Consider the following 26,692-nt stretch of genomic DNA (forward strand, 5'->3'; position numbering starts at 1 on the left):
CCCGCTGCCGCTGCACGATTTCTATTCTCATCCTGAAGCAAAGTTCTTAACCTGAGGTACTATTTTTGGGTTAGCGGACTCTGTAACCTGAAGCGTATGTAACCTGAAGCGTATGTAACCTGAGGTACCACTGTATATCAATATGTCTGAAATGAGAATGGAGCTCTGTACAGGCATTGGCTGGCTTAACGGTTTTCTCTACATGGTGATTTTTGCGTAAAACACACGCCCATGACTTGTGATATATTGCCAGGTCCAAAATGATGAAACCAATTATCATGATATGGACTTCAAATTGGTTTTGGACGATATATTGATATATCGCCTAGCCCTAGTAGCCAGATCCCCTGAATTTTAATGGTGTTTTACTTTTCCCACATGAATTAATCATACCTGCCCATCCACTTATATGGGGATAAGGGGTTCATTTTGGGGACACTACTGGGCTGGGAGCTAGGCCTGTTTCCTGCTGACCCCAGCCGCGGAGAAACCAACCTGTGTGGTCTCCTGCCTCTTCATCTGAATAGCATCATTAGGTTCCATGGCCACACAAATATGCAGAGATGTTGGGATTGCATTCAGCTCCATATATTGGAAGAATCCTCTTAGTTCAAATGGTGAAGCTACTATTTAATATGAGCTGTGTAAGTTTGGGTTTTCTGCATTTAATATGAAGCAGTGGTTAAAAGCTCTTCTGAAGCCACTTCACCAAAGATCAAATGGGATGGAAATACAGATGCAGGAAGATTTCTATTTAAGAAATGCAACGGGGGGCGGGGGATCTATATTATCAATAGATCTGCTGTCGTTAATTCTTCTACTCTGCACTCTTAAAAAAAACACCACGTATTTGATGGCTGATAAATGACCCAAGGCCAAACACGACAAGCCATTGCTTTAAAGCTTCTCTTTATTTATACTTGAGCTTGCTTGTTTTTTGCATTGCACATATTGTGCAGAAACCTTTCCTTGACAGCAAGTTCTTGCATCAGTCTGAGAATACAATAGATCTAAAACCATCCTTACATCAACAAGTCAAACAGTCACTTTCAACAATCTCTTTTAGCTAACTTTTGTCTAAACACTGGAAAACGATACTCCATAAATCAATGCGTTCCACTAATTCTCCTGGTTTATACAAGGCTTTAAGCTGCAATCTCCATTCAGGAAGTTTAGAATGCAGTTCTTGATTGTAAAGTGTTTCTGTGCACACATTACAGATCAGGCACACAAACTTATATAAAACTGGTTGAAATACAAAAATATGGTTATCACAAGAGTACCAAACAGCACAGAATTAAAACAATTATTTATCATTACTATCAAATTTATGTACATCATACCTCCCCACCAAAATGATTTCCCCTTCTTCCAAAGTGATAACGTCAACATTAAGATAGAACTAGCCTAACTTAAGTCCTCACAACAGATCCGCAGGATCTCTCCTCTTTTATTACCCACAGAAGTTATTATAAATAATTTTCACAAGTTGTATGAATGCTTTATTGCACATTGTACAGCACGCATGCCAACATCTGGGGGAGAGAGAGAAAATTCCTCTATCCCTTCATTTGACACGTAGTGTAAAATACCTTGCCCTCTCGTTTCCTCATGCAAACAACTGCTTTCTAAGGAGTTTTAAACATTGAAGGGTCGTTTTAAAGAGGGGTGGGAGACCCCATAGAGAACAAAAGAGATGCCTTGCGCTGTTGTGTGGCTATTGTGAACCGTTTAACGCTCTTCTTGCCTCTTTAATGGACTCATTTCTGCTTCCTAGTCTTACAAAGTCATTAAAAGCTGACAATTAAAAAGTCTGAGGCAGAATGCTAGGTTTCCCCCACCCGCACTGTAAATAAACAAAAAACAAAAAACCATATGCAGCTGCTACATATGCAGTCGTACATTCCTTCTGCTTTGCAGAATTAGGGTTTCCTGCCCCACATATTCCATTAAAGATCAAATTACTTGGTGCTTTGTGCTGTTTGCAATTAACAAGGTAGCTGCAGGAGCCCCAGGATTTTGCCAGACTCTCCAGTCCTGGTTTATGATTAACCCTTTGGACTGAGCTCTGCCACAGAATAGGGTTGGGAAGAAATGGATCTATATAGCCTGCGGCGAAGGATTCTGCTCTAAAGAATAAATATGAGGAATGGGCCATGAAAGCGTACGGGGTTTTATGATATGCGGCGTTAAAAAGTAAGGAATGACCACAGAAATTATATGCGACAAGGCATCCTTCTGTTTATAATATGCTATCAGCACACAAAGCCTGTATATAAAAATCAACCAAAAGCTGTAACAACTAAAAAAAAAGGGGTGGTGGTCAATAAGTTAGTCGCACCTTTTAGCAGACTGCTCCTCCCTCAAATCCCACCCCACCCCCCTGCCAAACGAGTAAAATTGCACCATTGTGGAGAATTGTAGGGTGAGTGCGTGCATAAATTAAGGTACAGCAACTTCGAGAAGCCGGTTGTTTTTTCGCTTGCAAGTGGGCACGTTGCCGTTCTTCTGGTTGCCCCGCACAAACTTGACGCACACTTTGTCTTGTCTGAACTGAACGAGGAACCTAGGAGGTACAAAAACACAGGTTTCAGTTTGGTATGGCGTTCGTCCCAGCTGGCTGCAGCAGCAAGGAGAAAGCAAAGAAGCGTAAGCACATCACAAGCCCTCTTTATATTAGCATTAAAATAGAAGGTGATTATGTCACGTTAATCATACTTGGAGAAGACTTGCTAAAATCAATGGACCTGAATATGGCCAGTGTTGGATATTCCTACCCAGTAACTCACTGCAAATCGACTCCCCCCTCCCGTCACCCTTGATTTTTGCTTATCTTCCATAGTGCTAAGTGAGTGAGCCACCTCCAAAATTTGCTTATACCAGGCAGTGAGGCAGGTTGTACATTCTATTAATGGGTTATTAACAGGTTGCAAATGCCAGATACTTTTGTTTGCTTTTTTAAAAAACAATTTTTATTGGTTTTTAAACAAATACAAAAGGTTTGCTTTAAAAAAAAAAAAATATTACTGTTGAGGGCAGACAAGAAGAATGTCCAGATTTTCTATCTCGGGTATCAGGCCAAGTACCTTTTAAAAAGCAAATACTAGGGCTGCTATTTGATTAAAGAAATCTTCATATTTTGAGAGTTGTTTTGGACCAACTGAAGTTTCCAAATCATCTACAAGGGCAGCCCCACGTAGAGTGTGTTGCAATAATCCAATCTGGAAAGTTGCCAGAGCAACGGAGTACAGAAGAGAGAATCATACAGAGAAAAGGAAAGAAAGTGGCTGGCACACTTACTGTGTTGCCCTTCAGCACTTAGCGTGCTTTTACAAAAATAAAATCAAAATGCAGACACTGGAATAAATACAAAATGTCACAATTTGGCTTTACGTTCAAGATTGGCTCAATATGGTGTGCCGGAAATTCTACTGCTGGCTGAAACAATCGCAAAATGTTTTTCAGCTGTATCCCAGCCTCCAGCACATTGAGTACAGATATATTTATTCCCTGCCACACTTGACGCGAGGAAATAATGGAGTCAAAATGGGACACTTTCCTCCAACCCCGCCTGGTGGGTCTCATGGAACAAGGAAGATACCAAGAGACTCATTCATCCTCCTTCTGCATAAGACAGAAGAAAGCAAAGTCTTAACTGCTCACTGCAAACTGACTGCTCTCTATTCTCAAGTCATGAAATCTTTGCTAGCTAATGTATTCTGTGATGTCTTTCTTTTTTAATCCTCTAAAGCATGGGTAGGCAAACTAAGGCCCAGGGGCCAGATCCGGCCCAATTGCCTTCTAAATCTGGCCCGCGGACGGTCCAGGAATCAGTGTGTTTTTACATAGGAATGGGGCACAGGAATTCATTCTGTTCCCCCTTCAAAATATAGCCCAGCCCCCCACAAGGTCTGAGGGACAGTGGACCGGCCCCCTGCTGAAAACATTTGCTGACCCCTGCTCTAAAGTCAAGTCAAAGCAATTCTGAAAAATAAAAAGAAACCTTTTTGGAGGGTGGCAGAGTTAGTAAACAAAGTTGAAAAGCCCACATTTTCCACAAACGGTCCACTTTTCCTATGAGGTGTACTCTAAGGGGTACTACCTAACCTGGTCCTATTTGTGAACTATTCTTACCAAATCCCTCAATTCAGAAACAGCCCCATCCCCCGGCCCTCAGCAGATTCGTTCACCCAAGGATAGCCAAGGTGGTACCTTTCAAATGTTGTTGGACTACAACTTGCATCTTCTCTGACCATTGGCCATTCTGGCTGGGGCTGAGGGGAGCTGGAATCCAACAATATATGGAGGGCACAATGTTGACTAACCATTTGAATCACTGTTCCTGCTTCCACATGTGTCTAACCACCCACAGAGATCCATAAAATAAGTATTCCTACGTATATGCTTACTATTTCCATGTAAGGTAAAGGTAAAGGGACCCCTGACCATCAGGTCCAGTCGTGACCGACTCTGGGGTTGCGGCGCTCATCTTGCTTTATTGGCTGAGGGAGCTGGCGTACAGCTTCCGGGTCATGTGGCCAGCATGGCGAACCAGAGCAGCACACGGAAACGCCGTTTACCTTCCCGCCAGAGCGGTACCTATTTATCTACTTGCACTTTGACGTGCTTTTGAACTGCTAGGTTGGCAGGAGCAGGGACCGAGCAACGGGAGCTCACCCCGTCGCGGGGATTCGAACCGCCAACCTTCTGATTAGCAAGTCCTAGGCTCTGTGATTTAACCCACAGCGCCACCTGCATCCCATGTAGCTCCAATGTAATTTCCAAAGCCTGGTCCCTTCTTCCTACCCATTTCAACCCTCCTCCCTTCTAGCTGCTCCCATCAGAATGTCCCTCTCCCTTGCTGCTGATAGACTGAATGGTTCTTTGCTGGACACACCAGGCCCTGTCCTACAAAAGTGGCCACCATGGGCACGATTCAGCCAAAATTAATCACTTCTTAGACCCCATTTACTGCAACGAGAAAGAAAGGCATGTGTCCAACCCTTTCCAGTTGAAACCAATGGTTTAACTTTGGGTCAGCGGTGCCTTGCTTTTCAAACAACATGCTGACACATCCTTGTTGCATGTAAGCAATGCTCTTCAAGGCAAACTGCACAATCACATTTGGAGGGTTCTCCCAGCCATTGGAAAGTCTTCGTTAAAAATAATAAGGTAAAATCAAGCTTCTAAGAAACATCTTGGTCGGGTAGGGTAGAGCTGGCTACATCTGGGCCCTGGCTCCCACGTATCTGCTGTATGATAATTTAGGGCTTATCTGAATCCATTTAATATCTAAAACCCCTCATTTTCATATTATTCAGCTTTTCACAGTGACCACGTTATTTCCTACTCAGCCCTGTCCAAGTTGTGTAACTGAATTCTTGGACACCCACTCCCCTCTGTTGGCTTTGCTATGTCCAAGTGGCTAGGCTAAATTCCCAGTAGCTTGCAAACCATTAGTTTAAGTGTTACTGAATATTCCCCTCCTCCACATTCGGTACAGCAGCTCCAGAAACAATAAAGATAAACATCATAGCACCATTTAGCACTGACAGATCCCACTGGTAACAAAGCAGGAAAGCACGCCACCTTTTAGAAAAGGCAGTCTCTCTTTCCAGCATTTTATCTTAAGCAAGGCTTCCAACAGGGATTTTGCACACTTCAAAAGGATTTTTGCCTTAAACCAGAAGCCACAAATCAAACTAACTGCAGAGCTCCTGGGACGAAGGAGCCTGATCTTTTCAGAGCTTCTACAGAGTACATCTTTCCACCTACCCAGTTGGGAGTCCCTGATGAGCCATTAGCCCAGAACTCCCATCCATGCACTCCCTTCCCCTAAAACCTTATGGCAAAAGTGGTCAGCCGTTTAGAGTGCAGTGCTCCATCCATCATTGGTGATGGATTGCATCTCTTTCTCTCTCTCTCCCCCTCAACTAAATAACATCTTTAAAACTTTTTTTTTTAAAAAAAGTGCACTGTAACATGTAATCCACTTTAGATGGATTACAATCGTGAAAGGCAGGAGAGGAATAAATGATTAAATAAATACATAAACGGCACGTCAGCTAGCAACTGAAAAACTGTGGCTAATGGTCAGCAGGGTTACACCAATCCTCTCCCAAACACCAGTTAACTACATAAAGTCCTAGCGAGCAATGTTTATTCATATTTTCATCACACTCCATCTTCTGAAAGGCTGCAAGGAAAGGACCACAACAAATAATGATGCATAGAAGAAGGGCAACAATTGATCTAAGCCAGTGTTTCCAAAACTTGGGTCTCTGGTTGTTTTCGGAATACAGTCGTACCTTGGTTGTCCGTTCGACTTCCGAAAACGTTCAAAAACCAAGGCGCGGCTTCCGAATGCCTGCAGGAGCTTCCTGCACTCCATCGGAAGCCACATCGGATGTTCGGCTTCCAAAGAACCGGGACACTTACTTCCGGGTTTGCGGCGTTTGGGAGCCAAAACGTTCGACAACCAAGACATTCGACAACCAAGGTACGACTGTACAGTTCCAATTATCCTTGACTACTGGTCCTGCTAGCTAGGGATGGTGGGAGTTATTACGCTGCTGTAAGCCAATGTAGAGAAACCGAAGGCACCTTCCTCATCTGTTGGTGGCTGATGGCCCCCAGCTCATAAAAACTGCCTTACACAAAGTCGAATCATTGGTCTGTTCACTTCAGTATTGTCTACGCGAAGTTCTCCAGGGAATCATGGTAGGAATATTTCCCAGCCCTACCCAGAGATCCTGGGGATTGAACCCTGGACATTCTACAAGCAAAAGCACATGGTCTGTCCCTGAGTTGCAGTGCCCCACAACTAATATTCTGAGCTCCAATGCACCATCGCCTTTCATGCAGTTTCTAGGGGCAGAGCAGTAGTCCCAATTAAAGGTGTTAAGCACTGCTCCTCAGTTTCTTTTTGATCCCTCTGCCCAAAAGGGACACCTGGTAATACAGTCGTACCTTGGAAGTCGAACGGAATCCGTTTCGGAAGTCTGTTTGACTTCTAAAACGTTCGGAAACCAAAGCGCGGTTTCCAATTGGCTGCAGGAAGCTCCTGCTGTCAATCGGAAGCCGTGGAAGCCCCACTGGACATTCGGCTTCCAAAAACAGCTCGCAAACTGGAACAATCACTTCCAGGTTTGCAGCATTCGGGAGCCAAAACGTTCGAAAACTAAGCTGTTCGAAAACCAAGTTATGACTGTACAAACATATGTCATTGCTAGACTAAAGGAGCAACATACAAGCACAACCATAATTGCGTTTGAAGACCATAAGCTCACATGCTCCCTGCGAGTCCTGTATACCTCCTTTTCGATGCTTTGTAGAACTACCAGTCCCCCTACCTACACAAATGCGAACACAAGTAGTTGTACACTAGGGATTACCATAGTCTGGCCTTGTTTGCATCATTAGGCAACAGACCTGCAGGGTTACATCACGTAAGTGTTATTGAAGTTGCTTTAAGCAGACTCATCCAGTGTGCTAAATATTTACCAAGCACATACAGATTTAATTTTGATCAAGTCTGGCACCTTTGGAAACAAAGGCTATCAACAATTATAGTTTACTAGTAGATTAAATGCATTTCCCCCTCCTATTGCATAAAAAAGGGCTCCAAAACACCATCTGCGCTGACAATTCAGCTTACGCCAAAAATAAGTCATCTGAAAATTCACAAGTCTCCCTTTCTTCCAGACCCTCCTGCGAGCAAGTAATTCTATAGCAATAAACGGGTGAGAAAGTAATGGAATGCATAAGACCCCCGTTTTACAAGAACACACACCAAGATTACTAGGGGACTCCGATTTTATCGCCTCTTATTCAAAGGAAGAGTAAGAAAACTGCTCATGCAGTGGAATCAATTATGTTCCACACATTACTAAGTGCCAGTCAAATTGTCAAGATGAAGCTGGGGCTAAGAAATAACTCCTGAAAAGACTGTTTTAAAAGCATAAATGTGTGTCCCTGCTCAAATAGCAGAGAGAGACTCAAAGATCCAAATCATACAACCAGATGGGCCATTGACCCATGTCATGTGGGCAGGCTTTGGATATTGTTAGGGAGCAATGCTGGATAAGGCAGCAAAGGGATGAATGAAGTTGTTTTTGAAAACTACCTTAATGTAGGGAGGAGTCTTAACACTGGCTTCCCGGACTTACAACTGTAGTCAGGCAGGTTGGAGAAATGGAGAGCAGAGCGTGGCCACTTCTGTGGTGGCCCCCTCGCTAAACAGTTTCAAGGCTGTTGCTTCCACATGCTTTCCCTGTCTCTCCATGGTGGTTTGTTTCTCATCAGCCTCCCTATTTTTAACCTTCAGTTTGTTTTCATATTATTAAATCAGTTTCAATCTTTTCATTTAGAGTCATTTCGATTTCTCCCAGCAGAAGCTGTTTAAAGTGGGCAAATGCCAGCACATACTCATCGGATATTTCAATGTTGAGCTTCTGCTTGGTTTGGCTGAGCGTGGTGCGGTAAAGCTTCGTGGCCATTTCAATCAGGTGATCGCTGCTGAACAGGAAGTCCCCTTTCCCAGCTGCTCCAGATCCCTGGCACAGAAAAGGAAACTCGCACGTTATCATTCGATCTGAATTCAAACAGGGATTATCTGCACTTAGCTTTTCTCTCAGCTTTAGAGCTCTGCTTCCCGGTGCTATTTTTTCCTGCCCCAGAGCTTTCCTGAAAACCAGCTCTTTGCAGCTGATTTGGAGCAAACAGCAATCCATGGAACACCTGAATTGCTGTTTGCTGCGCTTCAGCTTTAGAGAGCAGGTTTTCACAGGGAAAGTGAGTGGAAAAAAGAGCACTTGGACAAGGAGCTTTAAAGTGTGGAGTTGTGCCTGGAAAGCATAGGGCAAAGGATAAGTATGGATAAGCCCGTAGCATTTTTTCTGTTATCAGCAGCCCAATTAACCAAAGCCCAGTACTGGAAACAATCTATTGAAATCCCAATTGAAGTTTGGCTAAATAATATTTGGAATGCGTCTTACTCGGCACAGAAGGCACTTCAAGGAAGGACATTTTTGGTGAAACATGCTTCGCCTTCTTTTCCTTTACAAATGAGACGGAAAATACTTTAATTCTGCCCACAACACAAGGATCCCTGTGGACAGCATTTTAAAATTTAAAATACACAGATAAACTTATTATGCAATACAATGGAACCTCGGTTTTCAAACGTCTCGACTGCTGAATGTTTCGGAAGCCGCATGCCGAAAACCTGGAAGTGAGTGCTTCTGTTTTTGAACGCGCCTCGGAAGTTGAACAGCTTTCGCAGTGCGTTTTTCCATTTTCACCATTCACTTTGTTGACAGCACTTTGATTTTCGGTTTTTGAACATTTCAGAAGTCGAACGGACTTCCGGAACAGATTACGTTCGAAAACAGAGGTTCCACTGTACATAGTACATACGAAACTTTAGAGCACGGGTGTCAAACACAAGTCCTACAGATACAACCAGCCCTTTGAGGGTGACCAAACTGCTGATGCGGCCCCCAATGAATTTGAGTTTGACACCCCTGCTTTAGAGGAATGTACCACTGGACAAGTTATTGTTGGTATATGTTGTTCAAAGGGGAGGGAATAGGGAAGGGGCTGAAAGTATAGTAAACTCGTAGTTAAGGGTGCCAGTTCAAAGGAAACATTATGTATTTACACATACAGTGTGCAGATAGCGGGATAGCAGAAAATTCCCATTTTATTCTGTATAGGCTGTGATTTACTACCATCACGAGTTTTGAATTACGAAGCGTTTGCTCATATTATACAGGATTTCATACCTACCTCTTTGAGATGCACAGCAAAGAAGCCATCATTCTGGGAGCTCATGGAAACCTTAGTGACGTCCCCTAGAGGAACCTCTGATTTGATATGCCCTGATTTCTGATCGGCAAGCAGCACGTTGTTTTTCGTGAGCAAGAAAATCCTAGCAGTGCACTGAGGAAGAACGACAGGGATTATTCATGGGGCTAATACATAGGGGTAGCTATTAAAGAAGCAATGCAACTTCAAGGTCTGGCTTGTACAGTATTACCTCGGGTTAGGAACTTAATTCGTTCTGGGGATCTGTTCTTAACCTGAAACTGTTCTTAACCTGAAGCACCACTTTAGCTAATGGGGCCTCCTGCTGCCACTGCGCTGCTGCTGCACGATTTCTGTTCTCATCCTGAAGCAAAGTTCTTAACCTGAGGTAATATTTCTGGGTTAGCAGAGTCTGTAACCTGAAGCGTATGTAAACTGAAGCGTATGTAACCCGAGGTACCACTGTACCAAGTCTACGTGACAAATGTAGCAGCCATTTTGGTTCAGTGGCGAAAGGGCCACCCTTTCCGAATTCACTGAATTCTTGAAATGGGGGAATGAATTAAAAAATGGCTACGGAAATGGGAATAAGGATCTAGTTAACTAGGGACAGGATAAGACACAAGTCTCATTGATGCTTATGCCTTTGGACATTCTGTCACCATTGGGAATAGCTATTCTAAATTAAGGCAAACTAGAATTAAGGACCCATAGCACTGGCGACACACAGTAATAAGCTTATGTAAAATAAGTCAAAGGGAACAAAAAGTGAATCTCACTGGGTAGAAGTTTTGTTTTTGTTTTTGTTTTTACCTTTCCATTTGCTCTGTTGATTTTGTTTACTACTTCAGCAATGATGATTTTTTCCTCCACGGCATCTTTTAGTTTCTTATACTTGGGGTTTTTGCTGATTTCGAGGTAAGCCCCTTGGAAAGGCTGCCCAACACTGGAGGGAGACAACAGAAAGAAAGAGATGAAGAAAGCTCATAAAATGGATCCACTGGCATGCCTTTAGTCAAGCTTGCAAACAGCCACTTGCCTGGTGATTAATGAAATTTCTATACTGCCCTTCATCCGGGGATCAGTGGGCGGTTTACAATATAAAAGCAGAAAAATATCTAACACAGTAACAAAGAAAAACAATATACCCCCCGCCCCAGTTTAAAAGGCCATAGACTGTTTAATTATCCAGTAATTACCCAGTAATTATCAAAAGGCTTGGGAGAAGGGGAATGTTTTTACCTGGCACCTAAAGACATGCAATGAAGGCGCCAGGCAAGCCTCCCTGGGGATAGCATTCCACAAACAGGGAGCCAGTGCAGAAAAGGCCCTTTCTTGTGGTGCCACCCTTCGGAGCTCTCATGGAGGAGGCACACAAAGAATAGCCTCAAATTATGGTCAAAGTTCTGGGTCAGTTCATGTGTGGGGAGGCAGTCCTTGAGGTATTGTGGTCTTGAGCTGTTTAGGGATCATTTAATGGGCGATGCTGACAAAGTTCTCTTATGTGTGTTTTTTATATTTTGCTGGAAGCTGCCCAGAGTGGCTGGGGCAACCCAGTCAGATGGGACGCATATACCGTATTTTTCGCTCCATAGGGCGCACCGGACCATAGGGTGCACCTAGTTTTTAGGGGGGGAAATAAAGAAAAAAAAATCCCCCCCGGCCCCAAAGAGCAAAGAAGCCAAGACAGCGAATGGGATCCATCCAGCTCGCTGTCTTGGCTTCCTCTTCAGCCACGCGCAACCTCTCCAGCCGGGAGAGGCTGCGCGCGGCTTTGGCAGAAGCCAAGACAGCCATCGGGAAGGATCCCGCTCGCTGTCTTGGCTTCATTTTTAGCCAGAACAGGTCCAGGAGCGGTGGCAAGGTTGTGTGCAGCCTTGCCACCGCTCCCGGAGCTTGCAGGGCTGGCGCCGCGCTCCGAAGGCTTGCGGATAGCTGCCTGAAGCCCGGGGAACACAGTGGGAGTTGGCTTCGGGCTGCAGGCTGGTATCCGCAGCTGTGCTCCGAACTCCTGCCGTGCTCCGAAGGCTTGTGGATAGCTGCCTCCAGCCTGGAGAGCGAGAGGGGTTGGTGCGCACCGACCCCTCTCGCTCTCCAGGCTTCAACGAAAGCCTGCATTTGCTCCATAGGATGCACACACATTTCCCCTTCATTTTTGGAGGGAAAAAAGTGCGTTGTTGTTATCGTCAACATCATCATCGCCACTATTATTACAGGTTTGGAAGGTAACTTTGCTAGCTCGCTATGCTCAACCTGAAAGGAATGATGAGGTTTTCAGCCCCCAGAATTTTCCTAGGCTGAAGAAGAATTTCTGGGTTTCCTGCACACTCAATTTCCCCCTAGTATTAAGGGAGCCATGCCTCTATATTATAATCAGTAGGTAAATTAAGACCCTGCAGGAGCAATAAAATAAAATCCTTTGCCCCTCAGATCTTTGCCTCACAGGAAATCCAGTTGTGTGTGACATGTGTATTTGTGATGTAACAATTACCACTTCTGGCTCCTTTAGACACAATTCCTCATCTGGGAAACTGAGACTGGGGTACAAACCCCGAGAGCAAAACCCAGTGAGAGGAACACATAGCCCTATAGCCATGTAGCCCAGGAGTCTAATCCGCAACTATGTCAGAGGACTCTCCTAACAAAACAGACACCCAACATATATTTAATTACAAAAAGAATACATTTCTTACAACACTTATTAAGATTCCCAAACAATTTTTTGTCGTCATTTTGCATTAGATTCCGCCCCCGCCCCCCCGCTTCCAAAGGAAGAAGGAATGCAGACAGTGTTACAACCCCTGAAGCAATATGAACTGTGTGTACCCCTGTCTGGAACAAGGAGTGCTGCCTGAGATTCATCCAAACATATGATGACCGGCTCCTACCTGTCTAAGAAACTGATAAGATAAAGAACTTAACTTTGGCTGCTTTTTTTAATACCGAAGTGAAAAAAGACCTGAGTGGTATCCGAACACACGTCTTAAGTTAATTTTCACCGGATGACCCCCAAGATCTGGATTACGAGAGGAGAAATCTCAAATTCCTTCAAACCACATGTAACTTTATAAACCACTATTGTGTTGTCCCTTTTTTGCCATAAACTAAACTAGGAGCTTCAATGGATATGGATGTGGTCTTTCTTCACAGAGGTCGTGCTCCTTTTTCTGTGCCTTTTTCCAGGGCATCACTGAATTGACAGTTTTATTTTCAATCCTTTCCCTAATAATCCCTAGCATGAAACTTGAATTTTCCACGGTCGTCACGCAGGGATCTACGTTTCCACAATCAGTCCCTGCTCCCCACAGAGGTTTCCTAGAATGCAAGGTTTTAATTTAAAAAATAAATAAATCCCTTCTCCAGAATATTTGTGCGAGTTGCTGACTGATACCAGGCAGGCCTCACAAAGATGCAAACACATGCAACACAACACACTCCTGGGAAGTGTGTAATTTTAAAATGATGAGGCATCTCCTAGAAAATGACGAGGCATCTCCTAGAAAGTTTCTTCATTCCTAGGTTTCAATAATCCCCTCTCTTGCACTTTGGCATGGGAGAAATGGGGAAGGGCATAAAGTTGTTTTTTTTAAAAAAAAAAATATGTTATATTTTATGTAACATCCATTTGAAACCTACATAGTACCTAAATTCGATAGCCTTGTACGCGGCGTGTTCAGTGTGCTTAACCAACTTAGATTCAATTTTCCAGATGTAAAGCCATTGGAAGAAATATTTTATTAAGCCAATAATCCATGTAATATAAGCTCTCTGGGCAAGTCCATGGAGATAAGCAAAGTTGTGAAAGCCTACAACCGGCAGCATCTGCTAGTGGAGATAAGTATGATTTCCTAGCAAATTTCCCCTCAATCTATATGAAATAAGGTCATTTCAATCTTGCAGCCTCAGCATAGGCCTCCGAACAGCTCGTTACCTGGCTGGGTATAAAGCTTTCTTGTCCTTGAAAAGTTCGCTAGCTTCCAGTTTTTCTTCATAAACCAGTTTCTTCTGGTCTGTGAACTGGTCCCGGTACTTTTTACACTACAAAAACAGCATTACAGATGAATCACAAAGCTATTCTTTGAAAGTGGCTTCAGAAGAGCAGCCGCCATGGCTTGCTATTCCCTTTGTGCATAAGAACCCAATTTTAATGCATTTCTGGATTGAATCAGTCACATCCCACAGGCAATTATATAAACGCAGCAATCAGCTCCACAAGAAGTACCTCGTTTTCTACCTGTTTCCCTGTGAACACGCATTCATCACAAGGCAACCTAGGCAGGGCATCAAAGTGTAAAAAAGGGGGGGAAGTATTCTACTTGGCCACCATTTGCTTATCTGGGATGAGGGTGGCACTGTGGTCTAAACCACAGAGCCTAGGGCTTGCAGATCAGAAGGTTGGCAGTTCGAATCCCCGCAACAGGGTGAGCTCTCGTTGTTCGGTCCCTGCTCCTGCCCGCCTAGCAATTCAAAAGCACGTCAAAGTGCAAGTAGATAAATAGGTACCGCTCCAGCGGGAAGGTAAACGGCGTTTCCGTGCGCTGCTCTGGTTCGCCAGAAGCGGCTTAGTCATGCTGGCCACATGACCCGGAAGCAGTCTGCGGACAAACGCTGGCTCCCTCATCCAGTAAAGCGAGATGAGCACTGCAACCCCAGAGTCGTTCACGACTGAACTTGACTGTCAAGGGTCCCTTTACCTATACCTTTTGCTTCTTAAATAACTCCTCTGACTAAATCTCACAGGATGAACAGATATGCCCACAGCGATCGTTACATATATTCCCTCTGCCTCATAAAACTAATTAGTAACATACAGGCCAGAATATGAGGCTCAAGGAAATTCTAATGGCTGGGGAAAGTGTAGATTAATGGGGAAATATGGAAATCACCCAGAGGGCCGTTTCAAGAACTGTTGCTTACGCTTCTCATTTTGATTCAGCCATCCTCAGCAACTTAACTAAACTGTAGAAGGAAGAGGAGAGAGAGAACAGAAACCACCGACTTCCACCAGTTTATCTGGGAAGTTCCAAATAACGTGTGCACAGTTCCCAGTTGGACTTTGCTAGAGTTCAGTAAGGCAGTCACACTTTTAAGCTTTCTGTAAATAGAATTTAACAGCTACCTTCTCTCACAAGATTGATGACTATACAGGCGCTACTAAGGAAGATTAAAGGCACTACCTTTTCATGGGGAGAAAATGTTAGCTCCCCACTAACAAATGAAACCCAAGAGCAATTTCAGTCTCTTTGGATTGATGCCATTTGAAACTATTGACAGCCTCTGAAATACATATTTTTGCTGAGACACTTCTAATGAAAAATAAGGAGCACTGCATGTTTTGTCCCCCTGGTCCTTTATTAATGGCTTTTATCGTATTTTATTTGTTCAGATGTTCCAATGCTTCATGTTTATGTTTCATACAATAAAACAAAACACTATATTATACATTAAATTGCTTTGAGTGCCCGAGAGCAGAAGGTAGAACAGACTATAAATAAAAATACAAACAAACAAACAAATACAATTAACTCTTGTATCATATGGTTACCCTCCACAAGTGGAATATCCTCTTCAGTTCCTTGTGAGTTGAATCCAAGAAGAGATAAGGCCTTGCTGGCCAGTTTTTATCGATTGGCGATAAAGAAGGCATCTTATTCTTCATTTCCAAGAAATACTTTTGCATCTATGGTAAGAAGAATTAAGCAACCTGTGTTTTTTTGTTTGCTTTTAAATGATCAAAAAATTTTTATTCAAGCAGGCTTTCCCTATTCACATTCCCTATTCACAAGATCTGTCAAACCAACATCCAGCTTCATTTACACAAAAAGATATTACACTGCTGGCAACAACTGAGTGTAAAACCATTGTACTTTTTACTAAGCCAATGAGCTGGTTCTGATGTGATACTAACCCATGTGTAGGGAACCTTTGGACCCTCCTGATGTTGCGGAACTACACCTCCCACTCATCCCAGCCAGCATGACCAATGGTCAAGGGGAATGGGAATTGTAGCTCAGCAATTATCTGGAGGAACAAAGGTTCTCAACACTGGCACCAAACCACAGTTTAACATTGCAAGACTAAGCCACAGCAAGCCATGGGCTCAAGTACTCCTGCTCTTTCTGTGGCACTGCAACTTTTTGTTTTTGGTTAAATGCAGTCTACTTTGCCATCTGCAGCACAGATAATTAAAAAAAACAAAACACATTAATAGAGAAAGCAGTGTTGTTCTCTATGTACTATGTATTCCTCCCATCAGCCCATCTTCTGTATGTTGAGAAATACAACAACTTCAAATGATTGTGTTTGCTATTCTTTTCTGATGACTGGCTGCAGGTGAATGACGACTGGCTGCAGTAATTGTATAAGGAGGGAGGGAAACGTACAATTTTCTGAAGTATAAATTCGTAGATCTTCCTTCCAGCGTTGGCCCGGAAGAATTTCCTGTACTCTCTACGGACCTGAGAAATCAAAAACTCAAGAGTAAACATTCAGTTTTTGTTTTTGTTTTCTTCTCATAAGCATAAGTAGTACACTAAATTCCAAGGAGACAATTTTTAGTGTTGTTCTGCAGAGGCAAGACCACAATCTAGGTCCCACCCCCCCGCCCCCGATACAAAAAGTTAAGGTAAACACAGGCAAAATAAAAATCCTCATTCACTACTTAAGAGGATTTAGCATTTCTGGATGTGTTTATTATTATCAGGAAACCTGAGTTTGGGTGGTACCAGTTCAGTTTACAGGTAAGGACTCACATGATTGAATGTTCCTCTCTACACCAAGTGGGGAACCTTTTGGAATCCAATTGCCACATTTCATCATTTGTATGAACTCAGTCATTTAGTGTGGCAGTGTCTAACACTTTGGAACTTTGCCTACTGAGATCAAGCAAACACTTTTTGGCACCTTCTAAAAACATTCCTGTTTAGACAAGCCTATGCAGATGCTTAGAAAGCTGAGGCAACTTGAATCTGTTTAAGTATTTTAATGTTGGTTTGTTTTAAAGTGGGGTTGCCAATTTTTCTTGATTTTACCCTTTTATCTTTTGTAGACCGCTTTGAGGTTTTGTTTTGTTTTGTTTACAGTCAAGCGGTGTATACATTTTATGAAATAAGTAAGTAATAAATAGACAAGCAACTTTTTGGGGTTCACATACAAGTGGGGAAGTGAGGTCAGAGGAAAAACACGGTTGAGGCTACAGCAGTGGTTCCCAACCTTTTTTTGGCCATGTCTCACCTACGCATCTCTAAAATCCTAATTCCCCCGCCCCCGCAAATGACACATAATTCTTATTATTCAAAAAATGAACTCCTATTCACGTGGAGGAAGCATAAAAGGCCATTCACTGTTAATAACTCATTCTCAAATTGCCTCCCTTAAGAATCAAACTAGCACCCCTGTTGGGAACCATGGGGCTGGGGGCATTAAGGGTGGGTCACAATAGGTGCAACACCCTACCTTTGCACAAGGAATTATATTGCAGCCCCAGAAAAAGCAGAGGTTTCTATACTCTCACTCCCATCCTGGCTAGCAAAGACACATTTTTTTGCCACGCAGCTCCAACCCACACTAGAAATTATAGCACCAGGGACCCTCCTGAAACAAAGTAAGACACTTTTCCATGCACTTAGGGGCTATTTGTAAAATGGCAATGCTTAAGCATCCACAGTCATTTTGCAAGGGGGGGAGGGTGGGGAAAAAACCAGAACTAGGCTGCCCCCCTGTGACTGCTCATTGGCCAAGGCTCCGTAACCTCCTGAGAGCTCCATTGGGTCATAGGCAGCAAGTGACAGCTGGTTCCTATTTTCTTTGTGCATATTAATGTCTGGTAGAGAAGCATTCAGTCAAGGGTGTCTGAAGTGGTACAACCCAAACACAGGTTGAGAAGAAGTCCTCATTATCCCTACCTGACATTATCAGGCTCTTAATAAAATGGAGAACACAAAACCCACCCACCCCCACCATATCATATCATATGTGTTTGATTTCTAGATATTCAGAAAGGGCAGCTCTTAGGAAACAGCTGAACTGTAGTATCTATAAGATTCGTTTAGTTTTTCAAAATCATGTAAACAGGAGAAAGAGAGAGCAGAACCACATCAAGCATGACTTGCTCAGATCTTTATCTCATTAACAAACGGCCAGGGGCGGAGGAAGAGGGGTGTGGTGGGGGCGGACCGCCCCAGGTGTCTTTGCTGAGGGGTGCGTGACATTTGGCGCACCGCCAGTGACTCCCAAGCCTACCCCAAACCGTCGGGGGAAGAGGGGAGCTGGACTGCTTTGCAGGCGGCCTTCCCCCCTTCCCCCTTTGTTTTGACCGCTGGGGGAGGCTTGGGAGTCGCGGGCAGGCGGTGCGCTGAATGTCCGCCATGAATGGCTCGCTCTACCCCTGTGGGTGCGCCGCTCCGTGCACCCGAGCAGTATCCTGCACCTGGGAGGGCACCCTCTGCGCCCCACGCCCCTCGGGAGCGCGCCCGCCCTGGGCAGCGCGGGCACATGCTCCGACGCTGCAAAAAGCAGCAAGAATATACAGCATCTTCATATATTTGACTTGTAACACAAATATAAAGGATCAGTGGCAATCCCCTTCTTGATTTGAATGGAATGGGATTGCACCTTTAAGAAATGTGCCTTCGTTTCAGTTGTTTACAGGTCGTGGTCAGCGATGAGAGAACCTGGCTCGACCTGGCATGATTCAGCCGCATCAAAGAACCAGGGGGCTGCAAATTGCCTGCAAACTCTGCTCGGGGACCCTGTATGCATAAACGGCTCCCACTATACATCTGGAGGGTTCCCCCACACCTGCACTAAGCCATAATTTGGCTTAGTGTGACATGCAAATCAGGACTGTGTGTGGCTGCTGCGATTCCTATATGACTGTGGCAGGAGGAGTTTTGCTGCAGCCACAGAAATTGCAGCGGTCACATATCTAGCCTCCTCTCTTGCCCCCATCCCCTAGAAGCATCCGCTCACACAAATAGTCCCTCCATGTGGGTGTAATCCATTTGCCGGCAGGGATCAGTCCTCATCAGAAGGAAAATTAAGCATACTTAACGTTTAGTAATTCTGGACAATCATGTACCAACGAAAGCAGAGAGCTATCGTCACACAACAGCAAAAGGTGGTTCAGAAAAGAATTGTCTGCCATTACTTGAATTGTCGCCAATGCCAGCTGGTGTCAATAGCTGCCATGACACCCCTATTGGTTAAAATTTATTATCCCTTTGATAAGTCACACTGCTGGTAAGATTAGCAATGTTTTTGAAACAGCTGCATAGATTTGAAAACGCACACACATAAAGTTGTCTGGCATAATCTGCAACGCCATTTTGCTTGCTTGTTTCTAAGAGTCTAATCTATGGGAAAGAATAATTTCCTTAAAGGTCATGCTTGCTAGAGCAATCTCACAGCACCAGAGGTTGATTATGCGTTAGTAGAGAGCACGCTTTTTATTGAGTTCATTATTGACATAAGGGAGTCGTTTAAGAGAGTACCTTTAGTCCAAGCCAGTAAGCCCAAATGACTGCAACAGCATGCTTACGCCTAGCCTCTTCCTTCAAGCGTTTCAACTCCCTTCGAGCCTAAAAGGTTTAGACAGTGAATCACAGAGACAGCCTGATGCAGGTAAGCACAATGACCAGGAACAGAATTATCCCACTGATAGAACAAGCCAATACAGGAAGATGGAAGAACAGTATGCAATTTTTAGAACCCCAGCATGAAAGGGTGAAGAGAGGGTGAAAGTGCAAGCAGACCCCTCAGCGCTGCTTCACCAAGGAGGGAAGAGAAGTAAGAGTAATAATAATAATAATAATAATAATAATAATAAATTTTATTTATATCCCGCCCTCCCCAGCCGAAGCTGGGCTCAGGGCGGCTAACAACAATAAACAATACAAAAGTACAACACAAACAACACTCTAAAATCATTCATTATAAAATTAAGGTGGTTCCCTGGGTTCTGGCACTCTCATATGGCATGTTAGGTCTGGCAAATGCTGCATAGCTCTCAATTTAAAACAGAAAACTTTCTGCACAGTTGCAGCCCAAAGGGTTGTTATTCCAGGTAAAACATTAGGACACGTCCCCTTAAAACACTAAGGTCTGAACATGAAGTACTTAAGGACCCCAGTTTAGGCCAGCCTTATACAATTTTGGGTGTCAATGCACTTTCTTCCAAAATCTTGTAAAAGAGCTTCTTCTTTGATGTCACACAGAAACATACATGAACATCACATCACATCAACATGACTTCAGTATGTGTGATACACAGGCAATGGGTAACACAAAAAGGGATGTTAAAGATCTATACATTCTGTATGGCCATGAGGTTCTGTTATTGCTTTTGGGTATTTTAGGGTTAGTAGAGGATAGGCATCTTCAGAGTTCAAATGGTTGAGTATAGCATTACGCTAACAGCAGCTGTAGCTATGCACCTGCAGCATTGATACATAGCTCATCTCACAGAATGTTTGTCTTGCAAATTTTGCAGTCCATAACAAAAGCATGCTCTGCTACTTAAGTCTGTATTCAAATAGAAGTTCACACAAGCGCATTTAAGTTCTTAGTAAATGGCATACAAATGTTGGAGGGAATTGCAGTGTCATTAGGGTTCAGGCAACTATCAATTTAATCTCAGTGATATTTTTGCTTATGGTCAGCAATTGATGATTGTTTCATAAACAGGTTCAGTTTATGAACCCCTCATGCCTAAAGTGTTTTTGGGAAGACGTTGTTTGTATTTGTTTTGTTTTGTTTTGTTTGAATTACATGGTGGTGCCCTGTGCAATTTGATCACCAAATCAAATAAACATCTGAAATTCTATGGATCAAGAGGCTGGTCATACCAAGCACCTATTATTTATATTATTATTATTATTATTATTATTATTATTATTATTATCGTTGTTGTTGTTGTTGTTGTTGTTGTTGTTGTTGTTATTGTTATAAAAATACTTTTCCTCAAACAAATCAGTCAAAGCTATCTTGCAGGAGAATTTCCAGTTGTTTCCCAAAGTAAATTTCCACTCCAAAGGGGCCAACAACCACATGACGTGATTCAATGCTAGTTTACTTTGACAGCTATCGCAAACAGACCAGCTTGGTTTTCCAAATTAAACCTATAACCCTCAAGCTACTTTTTATGGTATATCACTACTAAAGCCCAAACCGTTGAATCATTTCACCTAAGTGGAGCATTTTACCATACAATATATATATATAAAACAGCTGCAGCAAATAGTGATGTTCCAGGTGGCATTTACTTCCCCCTAAGGTACAGCCACATTTGGTAAGGCTCTTCAGTATAGTTAGTTGTTTCAAAAGAACGTTCTCTAGGGAGGAGCTTTTGTTACATAGCGCACGTTTTCTTCTTTCCTCTGTATCAATATTGTGCAGTCAGTTGCTCACTGTAAACCAGGAGTGCCCAAACTTTTTTTAAATAGGGCCAGATTTGATGAAGTGAACATGCATGAGGGCCGACCAAAGTTTTTAGGATTTAACCCCAAGGTTGTTGTTAAGATTTAGATTTGGTATGACTATTCCTCTTGGGATTTTCCTGTGTCATTTTTTAAAAAGATATGACTAATGTCAACTATCATATCGGCAATATTCTTCCCAAAGTCCTAAAGGGTTATATATAATTTTAAGTATTCTCTAGATTTACTTTTTTTAAAAAATGATATTTATTAAGATTTTCAGCATAATACAATAAAAAATCAAAACAAAAAAAAATTAAAAACACATAAAATTCACAATCCTTATTTTCCTGACTTCCCCACACCTCTCCCTCTTGTATTCCAGTTCAGATTGTTGGTTCAACAGGTTCTTGTCCCTATTTTTAAACCTTTTTATATTTAGTTATTTTTTTAAAAAAAACCAATTTTACCTTATAGACTTCATATTTATACATCATTTGCTTATTCTTTAAACCTTTTTCTAAAGTCGGCCTAAATTCCCTTCCACGATTTCCCCAATTTTCATACCAATATCCAAACAAAATAAAAACAGAACAAATTAAATTATACACCCTTTGGATTCCCAAACTCCACCCCCCCCTTTCCCGGTTTCAATCCCCAACAAACGTCCATCAGTCCATCTACTGTCAGCCTGGAGATCTCACGTCCGAGGCTCTTAATTCTCTCTCAATTCCTCTCTGCTGGTTCTTTTTATAGTCCTTGGTATTAAACACCAAATCTCGGAGAAGCTCTAGTCCAATAAGATCCATGTTTCCTCCAGCCAGACCTCCATATTTAAAAGTGGAGCCTGAAATTAAGTATTCTCTAGATTTACATAGCGCTCAGATGCAGCTGGTGATCAGCACCACGCACCAGTTTTAGAGGCCAACACGCTCACCTACACCTTTCACACTTGGCAAACAATGCGCCCCTTGGGTACAGTGGGTAGATGAGTCGAAAAAGCCCGGGACACAAATTCCCACGGCCCTCTAGGGGCCCATTTACCAGAAGCAATGGATTTAGTGTTAATTGGTTGCTTGATCTCTCGCATGCCCGGTCTACTGACTGCTTCTGTTCCCAGTTCTGAACCTTGGCTGCAAATGTTAGCAAATTGCCAATTACAGTAGCGCTCCCTGAGCTGCCAAACCCTGCAGGGAGCGCAATGTGATGGCATGCAGCAAGCCATTAGTATGCTTGCCCCTTTGCGCAACTAAAGGTATGGTTTGATGGCCACTGGAAGATGGCTCAATAACGCAAGTGATAAGGTGCGATGGACCACATTGAGGACCCTGAAGAGCCCTTTGACACCTGTAGGCCTGACATTTGATACGTTCTCACTGAGGTCCAGCGCTGAGGGCCTTCTGGCGGTTCCCTTGCTGCGAGAAGCCAAGTTACAGGGAACCAGGCAGAGGGCTTTCTAGGTGGTGGCACCTGCCCTGTGGAACGCCCTCCCACCAGATGTCAAAGAGAAAAATAACTACCAAACTTTTAGAAGACATTTGAAGGCAGCCCTGTTTAGGGAAGCTTTTAATGTTTAATAGGTTATTGTATTTTAGTGTTTTGTTGGAAGCCGCCCAGAGTGGGGTATAAAAAATAAATTATTATTATTATTATTATTATTATTATTATTATTATTATTATTCTATAAAAAATGAGAAATTTAGAACATAAATTCTGTTGGCATTAAAAAAACAAACAAACCCAACACTTTCTTACAAATTGTGAAATATTAGGACATGGGTTAGAACCTATGTGCACTGCTGTGAATTTAATTAATAGAACATTCCCCCCCCCCTCAGCACTTAGCGTGGGAACCTATAAAATTACTACTGCATGTGCATGCTAATAAAAGGGCCTTTGCTTCGAGACATGCAAGTTTAGTTAAATACATTTTAGAGCCCCTTTTTCAGTCTAGATGCTTTATGGCTTCTTAACAAGCAATTAGTGCTAAAAAGCTGGGCATGCTTGACTTTTTTTTTAGTTTATGGAATTTTTTTCAGGTTAAGTGGGGCAAAGATGTAAAGGAAAGGCTATCAGCAGTGGCATGCTCCTGTTTAGTAAGCCAGCACAAATGATTAATTCTTGCTTTTTAAAAAAAGTGAGTGGGATAAGGGAAGGGGGCACATGACGCTTGCATGTAGTACCTTTAATCCAAGCCAGTAAGCCCAAATAACAGCAATAGCAAGCTTATTCCTAGCCTCCTCCTTCAGCCGCCTCAGCTCCCTTCGCGCCTGCGGTGCATTTGAAAATGAATTGCGGGAAGTTTTGAAAGAGACAAAGGAAAGAAAAGAAGAGAGTTTGCTTCAGTTTTCCCAATGGACAGAAAGGAAGCCGTTTCACACAGAATAAATGAAAAGAGTGTGCCTGGATTTTTAGACTGAAAAGCACAGCTTGGAGTGGGGTGAGGGAAGTGGGAAAAACTCAAGTGAAGTGAAGGAAGCAGCTGAAAACATTTCTGCCACTCTTTCCATCGAAAGGCAACCTTTGTACCACGTAGCTGGCTCGGAAACAAACAGAAGCCGGCTTGTGTTTTCTTACCTGAGCTCCGTGCCAATAAGCGGCAATAGTCGTAACAGCTTCCTCACAGCGTTTCTGATGCTTGAGTTCACGGAGCAGCTTTCGAGCCTGTGAAACGGCAATAGCCCGTGCCAAAGAAGAGTTAGGGCTTAAAATACAGCTAAGATAACAGAGTGATCTGATGCCCACCTGCCCACTTCAGACTCCCAGACAAGGCAAACATTTCATAATTATTCCATCCCCAGTATGTTTCCGAGCACAATTCAAAGTGTTGGTGCTGACCTTTAAAGCCCTAAACGGCCTTGGTCCAGTATACCTGAAGGAGCGTCTCAACCCACATGATTCAGCCTGGACACTGAGGTCCAGCGCCGAGGGCCTTCTAGCAGTTCACACACTGTGAGAAGTGAGGTTATGGGAACCAGGCAGAGGGCCTTCTCAGTACAGTGGTACCTCGGGTTACATACGCTTCAGGTTACAGACTCCGCTAACCCAGAAATATTACCTCAGGTTAAGAACTTTGCTTCAGGATGAGAACAGAAATCATGCTCCGGTGGCGCGGCAGCAGGAGGAGGCCCCATTAGCTAAAGCGGTGCTTCAGGTTAAGAACAGTTTCAGGTTAAGAATGGACCTCCAGAATGAATTACTGTAAGTACTTAACCTGAGGTACTACTGTTTTGGCGCCCACCCTGTGGAATGCCCTCCCATCAGATGTCAAGGAAATAAACAACTATCTGACTTTTAGAAGACATCTGAAGGCAGCCAGACATCTGAAGGAAACCTAGCCAGATGGGTGGGGTATAAATATATTATTATTATTATTATTATTATTATTATTATTATTATTATTATTATGCCTTTCTGGTGTAATCTAGTACTGCCCAGTGTCTTCCACAATGTAGGCCTCAGGACACAAAATCAGGCAGCATTGCAAAACTCCTAGGGCAGCGGGAAACAGCACTGGTCTTCAAATCAGTTATTGATACATGAGTAGGAGTGGCACCTAAACCAGATTTCCAGGGCCCATCTAATTCTACTGGTGGCTTGGGATTTTAAGCCACAACTACTCAAGTTTTCAAAATAAATCAGCAAACGCACGTAAAACAGATTCTAGAGAAAGCTTAAGTTAAACAAAACGAAATCGGGGGGGGGGGGGAATAGCATATCATTTTAAGAATAATCCAAACAGCATTCTGGCAAACCACATTTTGCTTGACTGGGTTTTTATTTCCGATTCTTTCAGCACATTCTAAGCAGTCCTACTTGTTTTTAAATAACATTATGGTTGGACCTACATCTCGCATGTCCAGCTTGCCTTTCTGAACCCCAGTCGCTGCTTCTACACCGCAAAGCAGTAAATCCATTACAGTCATACTTCAGGTTGAAGTTGCTTCTGGTTAAGCATTGTGACCCACACATGCACGGACATGGGTTGCATTCGCTTCAGGATGCGAACGGGGCTCCAGAACGGATCCCGTTTGCATCCAGAGGTACCACTGTAATTACATCCTTTTTATAAACAACAACAAGGTTTTCCAACGGCAGGGTGTGATTCGCAGGTAAGAATAAGTGAACAAACGAGGGTTTAACACTTTTATTTCCCTGCACTGCCTCCGCGTCAACCTAGGAGTCCAAATACACATCTGGGAATAAAACACAGGTACAAATACCCCTTTTCTCTACCGCAGAGAGGCAGCAGCTGGGCGTGGATGACGTAGTTACAACCCAAGGGGCTGAATTGACTTTTTCTCACCTTCCATCCTCTGATATAAGACTGCACCACGATGGCAGAACTCTTGATCTGCTGGTACTTCTTTTGTTGCTGCATTGAAAATTTAAACAAGAATGAATCAGAGTTTTACATAACTGAAATATACCCAGCTTGTCACACACACTTTGTACTGGTTCTATTAGGGATGCATGTTATGTAGGGACTGCCCCGGTGAGTGATACAACCTGCTTGCTAGAAGCACACTGCACTTCTAAAAGCAATGTGTGAATAGGCATTGTGTCTAAATAACTAAACCATGGTCAATAATTAGCCACTAACCAGCACCTGAAACCATGGTTTGTAGCGGGTTTGCAAACCATGGCTGTATCGACAATGGTTAAGAGTTACGTCGGCAATGAGCAAAACCTGGTTAAAGACAGTTTCTGATCAACTCAGCCTCGCGGCTCACAAGGCGTCTCCTTATACATGTCACCTGGAGACATATTTTAGCCAAGCAAATTTAAAGGGGGAAAAAACATGGTTTCACTGGGCATTTGGAACCTGAATCCGGATTAAGGCACCAAACCAAACTACGTCTGCTTTGGATCCAAGAGCTCTACTGCTGTTTCTATGGCTTTTCAAGCTGAATTAAAAGTGCACATTGAGACCAACCAAGGGTACTCTAAGACGCATACCTCAACTAATTGCTTTAAGATTACAAAGCTGTGGCAAGACTTACCAACATCCAAACCTGAGCACCTTCCAAGAATACTCACTATAAAAGCAGGGCACAATTCTGAGTTTACAGCCATTTTTAAAAAATTTCACTGGGTACTTTAGTTTAACCACAGATGTCACAATTTTTATTTTTAGCTAAGTATTGCTAACTGCACCGAACTCTTGAGAAGGGACAGGATTAAAAAAGCCCCACATATAATATTTTCTTACTGCGTATCTCCTGTACCAAGCAGCAATCACAATCTGACTCCTTTTCATGAGAAGAAAACGTGTGCGACACTTCCAGCCCCTGTAGATCTTCTGGATCAGGGTAGCCAAATCCTCAAGGCGCTGTTTTCTTAGATCTTCTAATTTGAAGAGCTATGGGGGGGTTGGGGGCAGGAAGGAGAAACGAGAAGTGTTATGTACTGAAGTTCTCACCCTGGGCCAGCAGGGGGGTACTGTAGATAGTTATGCAAATGAAGGATCG

At 43.2% G+C, this 26,692-nt stretch overlaps 1 protein-coding gene across 5 annotated transcripts in view; it reads right to left on the reverse strand.

Annotated features, from left to right (window-relative positions):
• Positions 1–892: 892 nt before the first annotated feature.
• Positions 893–26,692, reverse strand: part of MYO1B (myosin IB) — a 151,832-nt gene continuing 126,032 nt past the window's right edge. For 3 of the 5 annotated variants that reach the window (XM_053360620.1, XM_053360603.1, XM_053360614.1), the window contains exons 20-31: positions 26,434–26,583; positions 25,528–25,596; positions 23,799–23,885; positions 23,405–23,491; positions 19,299–19,385; positions 16,191–16,265; positions 15,353–15,487; positions 13,739–13,845; positions 10,621–10,753; positions 9,790–9,942; positions 8,428–8,555; positions 893–2,566 (exon numbers count right to left, since the gene is read on the reverse strand). In XM_053360620.1, coding sequence (XP_053216595.1) covers positions 2,443–2,566; positions 8,428–8,555; positions 9,790–9,942; positions 10,621–10,753; positions 13,739–13,845; positions 15,353–15,487; positions 16,191–16,265; positions 19,299–19,385; positions 23,405–23,491; positions 23,799–23,885; positions 25,528–25,596; positions 26,434–26,583 — 1,335 coding nt within the window. In that variant the 3' untranslated portion in view covers positions 893–2,442. The remainder of the gene's footprint in view (positions 2,567–8,427; positions 8,556–9,789; positions 9,943–10,620; positions 10,754–13,738; positions 13,846–15,352; positions 15,488–16,190; positions 16,266–19,298; positions 19,386–23,404; positions 23,492–23,798; positions 23,886–25,527; positions 25,597–26,433; positions 26,584–26,692) is intronic. The other 2 variants (XM_053360628.1, XM_053360637.1) reach the window with 2 other exon arrangements.

This window comes from Podarcis raffonei, chromosome 1 (assembly GCF_027172205.1).
Source record: "Podarcis raffonei isolate rPodRaf1 chromosome 1, rPodRaf1.pri, whole genome shotgun sequence".
Lineage (NCBI taxonomy): Eukaryota > Metazoa > Chordata > Lepidosauria > Squamata > Lacertidae > Podarcis > Podarcis raffonei.